Source organism: Panthera tigris, chromosome B2 (assembly GCF_018350195.1).
Source record: "Panthera tigris isolate Pti1 chromosome B2, P.tigris_Pti1_mat1.1, whole genome shotgun sequence".
NCBI classification, from domain to species: domain Eukaryota; kingdom Metazoa; phylum Chordata; class Mammalia; order Carnivora; family Felidae; genus Panthera; species Panthera tigris.
The window spans coordinates 98,641,053-98,654,808 of record NC_056664.1 but is presented as its reverse complement, the minus strand read 5'-3'; the positions used below and the strand labels follow the sequence as shown (position 1 = coordinate 98,654,808).

Here is a 13,756-nt window from a genome sequence, read left to right as displayed (position 1 = left end):
GAAAGTCAATTTGCAAGACAGTAATCGTAAGTGTATGTATACATAGATATAGACACATACATATATACTTGATATTAAATATTTTAAATAAATTTGAATAAATTACCTTGATTTTTTTCAGCTTCTTCTACAGAACCAATATATTTAGTAGACACTTGGTGATTATCTAATGAAGGGTCTAATGCATAACCTGAAAAGGAAGAAAGTACATATTATGGACTCCATTTTTGTCATTTATAGTTTATTTCATTACTATACAAATACACTCATTTCACATTTTCCTTCCTAGATGTTGAAATGGTCTCTTTAACTTAGGACCAAATCCCTCTTTCCTGAGCTATGTTCCTTTTAGAACAATTAACCCAAATCTCAGGGGGGACCATGCATGACTTCAGTCGAGTAAAAAGTATTCTTATAGGATGAATTTAGCATTCTGTCATTACATTATTAACAGTCTCTCTGGCCAAGATATCAAACTTTAGTCTTAAATTCTAAGATCTTAAAAATATGGGTACATCACACGTTCAGAAGCTTAGAAACCATTTCCTTTTTGTTTTCGGTAATAGATAAGACATGGCTTTAGCTTATCAAATTATATAAATATTAAGTAATTTAAAAAAGAAGAGACTAAGAAGAATTATATAAAATCTAGCTATTATTTTGAAAATGCTATTCTCAGGAAAGACAGTTTTGTTTCTCAATTTTAAAATAATACATTTCTACTTCATAAATCACTATGTATGTTTCCTTGGTAAGAAAAGTAAGAATATCTACTAGCATGTGAATACACTGCTTCAAAAAGTCATGAAAGTGGGACGCCTGGGTGACTGACCAGTTGGTTGAGTGTCTGACTCTTGATTTTGGCTCAGGTCATGATCTCAGGGTCGTGGGATTGAGGCCCATATTAGGCTCTGTGCTAAGCATGGAGCCTACTTGAGATTCTCTCTCTCTCTCTGTGTCTCTCTCTCTCCTTCTGTCCCCCTCCCTGGCTTGCTCTCCCTCTCTCTCAAAAAAAAAAAAAAAAAAAAAAAAAAGTGATGGAAGTATGTAGCTAGTATATATATAAATGTAGTCTTCAGTGGTCTTTGGGAACTTAAGGAAAGAAATCTATCTATATGAACTCAAATCAATTTTTCCTTAAGTGGGGGTGCTATAGCATGATAAATGGTGAAATTAGTTTTAGCAATAATCTAGCAAATTTATAAAAGAGAGCTAGATCATTAATCAGTTTATGGCCTATGACTTGCATGAATAATCATAAAATATATAAAAGTATTAGCCAATTTTTTAAGGGGTACATCCTAGTGGATAAAGTTGACACTTTAATTTTCCAGCTGAAGATTAAAGAGAACTTCTTTTGGGGAACAGAAAGAGATTTGTCATTAAACATACTTTTCAAACAAACTAAGGATATAGGTGTTCAACTCATCCTCATGATATGCTAAATAGAAACATCCACCTTGGCTATTAGCTCATTTGCATAGTTTTTTCAGTATTAAAATATGTTCTTAGCCAGAGGAGAAAGCTTGATGACAGAAAAGCAGCTTTGGAGTAGAATCTCTGAAATCACAGGTTCAAATCCCATGAGTTATTTTATCTCTCATCTCTTTGACATACAGAACAGTGTTCTGTAAGGGATTTTTAAAATGAGACTTTATAAGGCTCATATAAAATTTATACCAACATATCTGATGTTAAAAATCCCCATCTCAATCATAAAAATTTATCTAGAATGTAATTCTATTTTGTTGGAGAGTTATGTCTATACCAACGGCATTGCATTATGGGTTTGGAGGAAGGGAGGGGGAGGCAGAGAAGAAAGGGAGATCCCCGGTCCTTCCTGTGATATCTGTGTAAGCACCAATCCCCAACTCATTTGGCCATAGTCTTGTTTCTGGGACAGGAATTCATGCTCTCTTCCTTTTCCACGTCATCTATGGTAAAATAAATCTTTACTGCGATTATCACCATTACCACTACTGCTTCCCACCCCAGGTAATTAAGGGACAATAATATTTTCCCTTCACAAATAAGAGAAGTTAAATATTTAGCTATATACCCTACTAGAAGCCAATCAAGTGATAGAGCAAGATATAACTCTAACACTACAGAATTTTAGTCTAATTAGATTTCTATCATCCTATGGCTCAAGTAAGTTTGAATATGTCTGCATTTCAGTTCTGAGATATTCTCATCTGTCTTTCTAAAGTTCATTTTCCTTTTTATGCTTTTAATACAGTTAATGCCTACTTTCTTCCTCTGTAGTCTGTCTGAAGTAGCTCTAACAATACCAACCTTATTAGTAGATCCTTAAGATTATTAATACTAATATACCAATGTATAAATAAGATACAGTCTGCAAAAGAATCGTCACAAATTTATGGAAAAACCTTCAACCCCACTAGTGGTCTACAAGAAAAAATAAAAATAAAGAGATATATTTTTACTATCAAATAAATAAAGGAAAAACAATCATACAGATCTTGGGTAAAGAGAAATAGGACTTTTACATGTGGTGGTGGCAGTATGAGTTAGGATTCTTTTGGATAGCAATTTGACAACATATAACAAAACCTTTAGAGACACTTATATTTGGTGATGTGCAGGAAACCATTATAACACCACTCGGACCGTGCTCTTTGGCCACCACGCTCCCACCCTTGCCTCCGGTGCACATTAAAGATCCAACACCATCACTGACTCCAAGTATTTCACAACCAATAAAAGAGGAGAAGTCTTTGAGTTGAAGGCTAAAGTCAACAATGAAAAGAAAGAAAAGAGGAAGGAGGCTATGAAGAAAGCGACTGTTTCCATGACTATGGCCCAGGATATTAGCTCTCTCTTTCCAGATGTAGTAAACTATGCAAACGGACAATGTGGAATTAAAGAAGCTTGTGTATCTCTATTTGATGAACTATGCCAGCAGTCAGCCAGACATGACCATCATGGCTGTCCACAGCTTCGTGAAGGACTGTGAAGATTCCAATCGTCTAATTCGGGCTTTCACAGTCAGGATCATGGGGTGCACCTGGGTGGACAAAATTATAGAAGATCCCTGCGAGTCCCTCTGCAAGTGCTTGAAGGATGAAGATCCGCATGTTTAGAAAACAAGCAGCAGTCTGTGTGGCAGAACACCATGATATCAATGCCCAAATGGTGGAAGATCAGGGATTTCCGGATTCTCTGCTGGACCTCATAGCAGATTCAAATAGCAGATTCACCACCAATGGTGGTGGCTAATGCTACAGCAGCATTATCGGAAATCAGTGAATCTCACCCAAACAGCAACCTACTTGATCTGAACCCAAAGAACATGAATAAGCGGCTGACAGCACAAGTAAGTGCACTGAATGGGGCCAGATTTTCATCTTGGACTGCCTAATTACAACCCTAAAGATGACCGGGAGGCTCAGAGCAGCTGTGTGAGCATGTTAAACTCCCCAGCTATCTCGTGCCAACTCAGCATTGGTGCTTTCAGTGTCAAGAGTCCTAATGAAGTTTCTAGAGTCGTTACCCAAGGACTCTGACTACTACAATATGCTGAAGCCAACACTGCTCAGGTTCTGGCAGAATTCAAGGAATATGCCAAAGAAGGGGATGTTAACTTTGTTTGCAAAGCTGTGTGGGCGACTGTACGGCGTGCCATCAAAGTGGAGACATCTGCTGAGTGCCGTGTGAGCACATTGCTTGATTGCATCCAGACCAAAGTAAATTATGTAGTCCAAAAGGTAACTGTTGTCATCAGGGACATGTTCCACAAATACCCAACAAGTATGAAAGTATCATTACCACTCTGTGCATGAACTTTAGACTCACTGGATGAACCAGTTGCTTGAGCAGCTACAATTTGGATTGTGGGAGAATAAGCTGAGAGAACTGACAACAGATGAGTTACAGGAGAGCTTCCTGGAGAGTTTTCATGATGAAAAGCACCCGGGTGCAGTTCACTCTGCTTGATGCCATAGTGAGGCTGTTTCTCAAGAAACCATCAGAAACACAGGAGCGAGCTGGTACAGCAAATCTTGAGTTTCGCAACACAGGATTCCGATAATCCTTGACCTTGGTTCCCCAGTCAATGTGCCACAGGTGTCCTCCAGGCACATGAGAGTAAACCTGTTAGGAGGAGGACTACATAGTCCGGTGGGACAACCCTCCATCCCATCATCAGTGCCCACAACCTTTGCTTCTTCTCCTATTCCTGTTTTGGTCAACAGTGGTCTGAATGACCTATTTGAGCTCCCCACGGGGATAGGCATGGCACCTGGTGGATAGGTGGCTTCTAAGACTGCCTGGCTGCCTGAAGTAAAATAAAAGCTAAAGGCTTGGGAGACATCTGGAACATTTATTCACTGCCAAGGACACATCTATATGGAAATGAACTTTACCAACAAAGCTCTGCAGCACATGACAGACTTTGCAATCCAGTTTAACAAGAATAGCTTTGGTGTCATCCCCAGCACTCCTCTGGCTACCCATATACCACTGATGCCAAGTCAGAGTATTGATGTCTCCTTGCCTCTCCACACCTTGGGCCCGGTCATGAAGATGGAACCTCTGAATCACCTGTAGGTGGCTGTGAAAAACAAGACTGATGTCTTCTACTTCAGCTGCCTCGTCCTACTCAATGTGCTTTGTCTAGAAGTTGGCAAAATGGAGTGCCAGGTCTCCCTTGCAACATGGAAGGATATCCCCAATGAAAATGAACTTCGGCTCAATGAACTTTAAGGAATGTCATTTAAAGGCTGACACTGTTTCCAGCAAATTGCAAAACAATAATTTTTATATGATTGCCAAGAGGAATGTGGGCTGGACATGCTGTACCGATCCCTAAAGCTCACTAATGGCATTTGGATTTTGGCTGAGCTACATACCCAGCCAGGACACCGAAATTATACACTGGCGCTGAAGCGCAGAGCTGCTGAAGTCTCTCGGTACATCTATCGGGTCTATGACAGTATACTGAAAACCAAATAGACTGGTCTGGGGGTGCCTGGGTGGCTCAGTCGGTTAAGCGTCCGACTTCAGCTCAGGTCACGATCTCGCGGTCTGCGAGTTCGAGCCCCGCGTTGGGCTCTGGACTGATGGCTCAGAGCCTGGAGCCTGCTTCCGATTCTGTGTCTCCCTCTCTCTCTGCCCCTCCCCTGTTCATGCTCTGTCTCTCTCTGTCTCAAAAATAAATAAAACGTTAAAAAAAAAAAAATCAAATAGACAGGTCTGGTGCCCTCTGGTCACGCTGTGATCGGTGCAAGCCAAGAACTTTCAACTGGAAGAAACTGTATTACCATGTAGAATCTGAACCCAAACACACCAAGGCCACGGACCATGGTAGTGACTAGTCTAACTTGTGCTAACATTAGGGCACAACCTGTTGTATAGGTTTAGCTTCCTGTGAACATTTGTAACCACTGCTCCAATCATTTCCCACTTCCTGCCACTGCTATCTGTCCCTGCTTGTGAGCTTCTCCACAGTGTGCCAATGGCTGGTATTTGTGAGTGTAGTTTGATATCTTGTAATTAAAAGCCTATTTCAAAAGCAGAAAAAAGATAAAAAATAGTAAAGCAAGGGAAAGTGTCACTGAAAAAAAAATTTAAAAAAACACCAAAAACATTTATATTCTTAGAACTACCCCTGGGAATTCATCTTAAGAAAATGAAAAAAACCCATAAAGTTTTATGCACAAAGATATTTACAAAGATAATTTAAAATTACAAATTAAAAAGCATCTTACTGCAGTTTAAGATATACATCACTACATTTTTTTTACATCACATTTTTAATAGTGAAAATTAGAACCAATTTAAATCTAAATGACACAAGGAATGTTTGCACAAATTATACATCTTCAGCAGAGTATTTTACAAAATCATTTAAAAAGGTTAATGAAGAGTTTCTGATACTAAAATGAAAGCTCAGTTAATAATGACTATGGTAGGGGCACCTGGGGTGGCTCAGTTGGTTACCCATCCGACTTCAGTTCAGGTCATGATCTCACAGTTCGTGACTTTGAGCCCCGCGTCGGACGCTGTGCTGACAGCTTGGAGCCTGAAGCCTACTTCAGCTTCTGTGTCTCCCTGTCTCTCTCTGCCCCTCCTCTGCTTGCACTCTTATCTCTCTCTCTCAAAAATAAATAAACATTAAAAAAAAAGTTAAAAAAATAATGACTATGGTAAAACTAAAGGTGTTTATTTTAAATTCTATTTTCCACTTCCATAGACTGATGTGGAGGAAATTGTGGGTAACAGGAGGACCAAAAGAAGTCTGAAACCTCACTGAGAAGCCCCAAGTTAAGACTAGCCCGGGAGCAGGCCAAGAACCTGGAACGAAAAGGGAGGAAAATAAGACAAAAGAATTCACACAAACCACTGAGAGATGAAATCAGGAGAAATACCATAAAAGGATGCTAAAGTAACAGCCTATCTACACTGATATGGACTCTACAGGCGGGTCTTGTGATAAATAAAATGTAGAGTACAATAGAAATCTTCCAGGAAGAATACACTTAGATTATAACATTGCTACAACCATTTAAAAATGGGAAGAGAAGTAGGATCAATGTTTGTTCTCTAGCCCAGCAGGTTGTACAGTGATATATTCGAGACATGTAAAACTGAAGTCACGTGCCATCTCCTTTATGTCTCAGAAATAACACTAGTACAAGGTGTGAGAAGATCTGCTCCCTGGTACTTTGCAAATGAGGGAAGGTAACAGAAAGGTCTCCTAGCCTTACATTCCATGTAGAAGGGTGAGAGAAAACAGATAGGAATTACGATCTGAAATTAGACGAGACCTTTTGATGAGAAAATAAGACGACTTTTAAGTTAACAGAAGCTATACTTGCTGAATACTTAGGGGTAAAGAAAAGAGAAATTGCTAAACCTGAGGCTGTTTAACTTGTTTATTAATTTAAGTTCAAGCAAACTGTCCTTGGTTCTAGATTATCACAAAGGAGACAGACCATAATTTGTTTAGCAATCGGCTACTTCATTTATTCCAGGCTGCCTAATATAGGATAGCCCCAAGTCCATTTTTGAACCCAGATCTAAGCCAACTTAGTTTTAAATGTTTTTACTATAGGGGCCGCCTGGGTTGCTCAGTTGGTTAAGTGTCTGACTTAGGCTCAGGTCATGATCTCCCGGTTTCTGAGTTCAAGCTCCACATTGGGCTCTGTGCTGACAGTTCAGAGCCTAGAACCTGCTTCAGATTCTGTGTCTCCCTCTCTCTGCCCCTCTCCTGTTCGCTCTCTCTCTCTCTCTCTCAAAAATAAATAAACATAAATAAATAAATAAATAAATAAATAAATAAATAAATAAATGTTCTTACTATAGGATAATTTAAGAAGGAAAATAGGTATCAGTATAAGCTTAATTGGACATTTTCTTTTCTGTTTTGTTTTAAAGTAGTTTTAGCTATCTAAATTATTGCTTAAGTCCTCTCTAAAGAAAACAAAGTCTTTAAAAGTCTGTTTCATACAGGCTAGAATAATAAATTCATGATGTAATAAAATTGATTTTTATGTGCTATACACACATATACACACACACACATACTTCATATTTACATGGGATCCTTTATGGGTACAAATGCATTTATAACCATTTTATTGGACTGGAAGAGTCCAACTCTTCTAGGTGATTTCAGAAGTATACAGTCTAAGTTTTTGAACACTGTTAATTATAACCTTGTCATGATGAAATATAACCTAACACATGACAATCTCTTCAAAACCAGTTTCTGAGAATGTATTGTGATAAATACTATCTTTACTAAAACTCTAAACTAATACACAGTGAATCAGTTTGCATCACTCCCTAAAAATTAGAAAAAAGCAACTTTCCAACATTAGAATAAATTATGTAAATTATGATAGAGCCCATCAGTGGATACTACCGAGGTCTTAAAAATGACAAACTGGGATTATAAATTAACACTGGGAAATGCTGATGATAGAACACTGAATAAGAAGGTGAGATGCAAATTTTTCACTATAGAATGATTACAGTATAGAGTAACTTGGAGGGATAAAGATCATAATGCTAAAAGTAGATATTTTAGTATAGTGAGGTTATAGGTAACCTTTTTCTTCTCTCTTTCCTAAAAGTTTTAAAATTTGCTTATATTCTTTTTTTATGAAAATAACTTTTGTTAAAAATCATCACTGAATACATAGTATTTCACGTGATACTGTTTTCTTAACCTTTAAAAACGTTTTTTTTTTAAGTTTTATTGAAGTTTATTTATTTATTTTGAGAGAGAGAAGGAGAAGAGAGAGAGAATCCCAAGCAGGCCCCACACTGTCAGCACAGAGCCCGATGGAGGGCTTGAACCCACAAACCGTGAGATCATGACCTGAGCCGAAATCAAGAATCAGACATTTAACTGACTGACCCACCCAGGCTCCCCTTAACCTTCTTTAATCCTATCTTATAATAATGGAAGTTAATGGTAGATAGGACAGAAAAATTTGTTCAGAACTTAAAACAAATTCTGTAAGAAATAAAAGGAGGAATTAGAATTCTAACTGCAAAGAAAGAAAAAAAAGAGAATGTGCTGATGTCTAAAGACGTGATTATTAAATTTGTTGTAAAATTCAAAGTTTTCTTTGTCAATTACTTTTTGGAAAAGAAACATTAGCACAAGAAACTAATTCATAAAGAAGATAACAACTACAACAGCATAAAGACACAGATGAGGATTACAGAAAGAGAAAGGAAAGGTACCGCCGAATACTAGCAAATCTGATATAAGTGACTAGGAACTATAATCTGTGGAACTATCAACAGGGACATTATAAAGACCATCTTCTTTTAGAGGAGATTCCTGACCTTGTATGCATGTTAACTTTATTAAATCCTACCACTGATAGATCAGATATAATTATTTTACACAATGAATCTGTGGCCATTCTATTTCCTGATGTCCTTCAGTAAATAAGAGAAAACATTTCAGAGAGAAGATGTGAGAAACAGAATAAAGTCAGTCGGTTAATAACAAGATATACAGAATGTACCAAAAAAACAAATAATCTGATGAAAAATGAGCAAAAGACATGAATAGACATTTCTCCAAAGACATCCAGATGGTCAACAGACGCTTGAAGACATGCTCAACATCACTGATCATCAGGGAACTGTAAATTAAAACCACAATGAGATATCACCTCAAGCTTGTTAGAATGGCTAAAATCAAAACCTCAAGAAACAACAGGTGTTGGCGAGGACGTGGAAAAAAGGAACCATCGTGCACTGTTGGTGGGAATGCAAACTGGTACAGCCACTGTGGAAAACAGTATGGAGGTTCCTCAAAAAATTAAAAATAGAAGTATCATATGATCCAGTGATTCTACTCCTGGATATTTACCCAAAGAATAGGAAAACACTAACTCAAGATTTATGTAGCTCTATTTTACTGCAGCATTATTTACAATAGGCAAGTTATGGAAACAATCCAAGTGTCCATCGATAGTTGAATGGATAAAGATCTGAAAGATATATACAACGGAATATTAGCCACAAAAAAGAATGAAATTTTACCATGTGCAACAACATGGATGGATCTAGTGGGTATAAAGTCAAAGTGAAATAGGTCAGTCAGAGAAAGAAAAATACTATATGATCACTCATACGTGCAACTTAAGAAATAAAACAAACGAACAAAGAAAAAGAGACAAAGCAAAAAAAGACTCAACTGTGGAGAACAGACTGATGGTTACTGGAAGGGAGGTGAGTGGGGGGGATGGTGAAATAGGTGAAGGAGATTAAGAGAACACTTATCATGATGAGCACTGAGCAGTGTATAGAATTACTGAATCACTATAGTGTACATCTGAAACTAATATAACAATGTAGGTTAATTATACTGGAATTAAAAATAAAAGTAAATTCAACACTATCTGGTCATTTACCAACTTCAACAGTGACCTGCATATAATGGACATTCAATAACAAGTGTTCATCATCAAGTACAACAGAGAACATTCTGTTTTTAAGACCACAGAGTATTTCTAGTACTCAGAAATCACAGCAGAGTTAGAATGACAGCTAAAAATATTAGTTCAACTTCACACTTGTATAAATATTTATAGATGTGTTTAAGAAAATGCACCTTTTGAAAAAGGAATCTAGGTTATTAAATTTAAAAAGCAAGAAGATAAAACAGATTATCACACACCCAAAAATGTGTCAAACTGGAAACTGTAAATCTTATCTCCTTACCATAGGTGGCAAAAGTTCTTCTTTGCTGTTCAAACATAAAGTCATTGATATGAGCTGGTTCAGCATATCCAGAAAGCATATTTCTAGGGGCAGCCATCTGCTGTGTCCTAAAGGGATTTTCTGGTCCAAACTGCAATGTTATAAGAAAAAAAATCAAACTTAAATCCTAAGTATATAAAGCCAGAATACCAGAGTTATTGTACAATATATTTTCAACTCTAAATCATTAGGGGCTAAGTAACCTACTTGGGAACATGCTCCCCACACATGGTTCAGCGCAGTTGGGCAATGGCTGATGAGCACTGTTTGTGAGCCCAGCCCCTAGGACAGAAGGAGAGGAACCCAGCTCACCCAAGTCTCTGCATGGCTATTTAAATTTAAATTACTTAAAATAAAATATTCAGTTCCTCGGTCACACTAGCCAGACTTCATGTGCTCAACAGTCACATGTAGTTATTGGCTACTACATTTCCTTCATTGCAGGAAGTTCTATTGGACAATGCTGCTCTTGATGATTGAGTTACTATATTTTTGTCCAACGATTTGGGGGATTTGGGGTGACTTTTTTTTTTAATTTACAAAGATGATTTGGTATATCAATAATGGTACCATGATGTAATTTTAAAAATACATGTTTCTTCTCTACTAGATTATGAGTTCTTCAAAGGTAGAGACTTAAAATCCTCAATACTTACCATCATGCATGACATACTGAAAGCATTAATGAAGTGAAAGATTAATCAGAACCCCACTGGGGTCAGAGAATAGGAAAAAGACAATAAAAGTAAAATGCTTGAAGAAATCCCTAGAAAAAGATATTGCAAATGAAATAAAATTACTCTGAGAAGTCACACTATGAAAGTCTTACACAAAATAATACATTATTATCTGTTTATAATGCTTTGAGTTTCCATAATGGTTTCCAAGTGTTATTTAATTTGATTTGTACAAAGATCCTGGAAAGTTAGAGAGGTATTCTCCTTCTCATGTTAGAAATGAAGAAAAAAGGCTAAAGATGATGTATTTTATCTTCCCCAGAGTCAATAGTGTTATTATTAATTGGTAGAAACAAGGTTAGAACAAACTCTAGTCTAGGATTCTATTGTATCATAACATTCCTTAAATGTACAATCATACTAACTTTTAAAAAAATGGTTAAAAAAAAGTATCAGATTATGTCAAGCACTATTAATTTAATAATATTTATTTAATGGTAATGGAAAAATCCAACTCTGTATTTTGTTGTTTGTTTGTTTTAAAATAAACAATGAAATGAACTTCCCACTTTGGAAATAGTGAGATTAGACAGGATATTCTTATTTAAAGTCTGGAAGGTCTTCATGATAAAGTATTTCAGCGTCAGAACATCTTAAGTCACTACCATTAGAAACCACCATTCCTGTGATATATTTCCAGAGCCATAAATATAAGTTATTGGTCTTCTCTTAAGGAGAATGCTGCCTTCTCTAGATATCAACATTATACTATGCACAAAAATCTGAATTTAAATGATGTTACATTTGCTTTATGTTTTTCTTCTGCTTTAGAAGAAAATGCATTACTACAATATTCTTTTATATTGATAGCTTCCATTTCCATGTTTAAAGTGATTCAATTTAAAAATATTTGATTTACATACAAAACTTTTATTACTATTCATTCTGAATTTATAATAAAGGAGAGTGCAAGATTTCACAGCCCATATTAGTTCCTCCTTACTAATGGGTAGAAACGTAAGGGAGAAAAAAAATCTAGACTACTGAATGCTGGCAGTTATAGTAACTTCGTTTGTCATGAAATTTATTACAAAAACAAGGAACATCCATAAGAGTAAGGATAATAAAGTGATTTAAGTTTCCTAGATGTTCTACCTAATATAGTCAGCTATCATCCACAAAGCAGTATCTGATATTTCTGGGGGGAGGGGGATCTAAAATGATAAATATCTCCATTGATCTTGTTACTCATATAATAAGTTAACCATTACCTTTATAATTTCCATTTGAAAAAGGAAAATACAATTTCCATAGTCTTATTTTATTAAGATTTTACAAAAAAAAAAAAAAGAACAATTCTTCTACTGGCCATATATATCAAATCAGCTCCATCTTTTAAAGAAAAATTCTCAGTGTTAAGGAACTTTGATTTCTATACGAATACAGATCCACAGATTACAGCTATGTGTATCTTATATTGGTGCTATTTCTAAAGCAGTCTAAAAATTTAAATGTGCTATGTTTTATAGATGTTTAAGCTGGAGGCAACAAAAAAATCTTCTAATGCTATAGGAAGCTGGGATGGGGGAGGATCTATCTACTTCTGGCTCACCCCAACTGCCTGGTTAACAGCAGCTACTGGAACTGACCTTAAAGATATTAAATAAATGCCAACAAAGAAAAGAAGAGAAATGTTATTCAGCAGAAGTCAGCTCTTCTCAATTCCTTAAAAATTATGTGTCCCAGATGTTCCTGGTCTCTGTGAATATGCATTTCTATTAATTCTGGGTTAACCATTACAAAACAAAACAAAGTATAGGAGCACTTGGCTCAGTTGGTGGACCATGTGACTCTTGATCTTGGGGTTGTGAGTGTGAGCCCCATGGTGGTTGCAGAGAATACTTAAAATAAAAATATCTTCCAAAAAATAAAAAAATCAAAAAGCACATAAAAAACACACAAAACTGACTTCCAAATATTCTTTTTAACTTCTGGCAATTACGTTTAACTAAATTTGTATTCAAGGGATTTTAAAAATACATATTTAAGTTAATTAGGTATGAGTATTTAGCAGTTTTTGGCTAAGACCATACTGAAGTACACCACAGTCAGTTATAATCTTAATCTCCCATATAAAATATACACATTTAAGTATTAATTCATAATTCAGATCACTACATCTCAGGATGTTCCTAAGTATGCTTATATGTTTCACCTGAGTGAAGTAGTGATTTATTTATAAAGTAGGAGAAAAGCATTTTTAATTCGTTAAGACGCGGGTAGATAAATCTAAGAAATCTGTGTATCGTAAGGCAGTGGTTCTCCAAAGTCTTCAGGAGGTACAGTACTTGAGGGTCAGTGTCTTAGCAGTATAGCATAACACCACAGGTATTAAGAAAATTTACACTAGTAAAAACTGACTATGTGAAATCATAATCATAAATTCACATATAGAACACCCCCAAGTTATTGAACCAGTAATAATCATATTATACTTAGATTTCTGGTAAGTTTTTCATTAATGTTTACTGTAGCCATCAAAACATTTAGAAACAAACTTTAAGGTGAGAAGATCCTGTTGATTAACTTAATTATTTTCCACAAATTTGGAAAAGATCACCACAATTCATTTTTATTGGGAGAATACCTCAATCATGTAAGACATAAGCAGAGTTTATTACTAAAATAAGATCTTTTACTAGTATGGGTTCTATGACCTTGAGCCTCAGTTTCCTCATCTATGAAATAAAAGAGCTGAACTGTCTTCTAAAGTTCATTCCAACATTAATATTTATAGCAGCCCTTATGGCCAGATTTCTAATATAAAC

The 13,756-nt window shown here is 36.1% G+C and overlaps 1 protein-coding gene and 1 pseudogene across 1 annotated transcript in view; one reads left to right on the top strand and one right to left on the bottom strand.

Annotated features, from left to right (window-relative positions):
* CDC40 (cell division cycle 40) overlaps window positions 1-13,756 on the bottom strand; it is a 60,461-nt gene that overhangs the window by 28,665 nt on the left and 18,040 nt on the right. Inside the window, exons 4-5 of the mRNA XM_007078730.3 lie at window positions 10,213-10,342; window positions 107-190 (exon numbers count right to left, since the gene is read on the bottom strand). Coding sequence (XP_007078792.1) covers window positions 107-190; window positions 10,213-10,342 — 214 coding nt within the window. The remainder of the gene's footprint in view (window positions 1-106; window positions 191-10,212; window positions 10,343-13,756) is intronic.
* On the top strand, window positions 2,695-5,012 carry LOC102970675 (annotated as a pseudogene).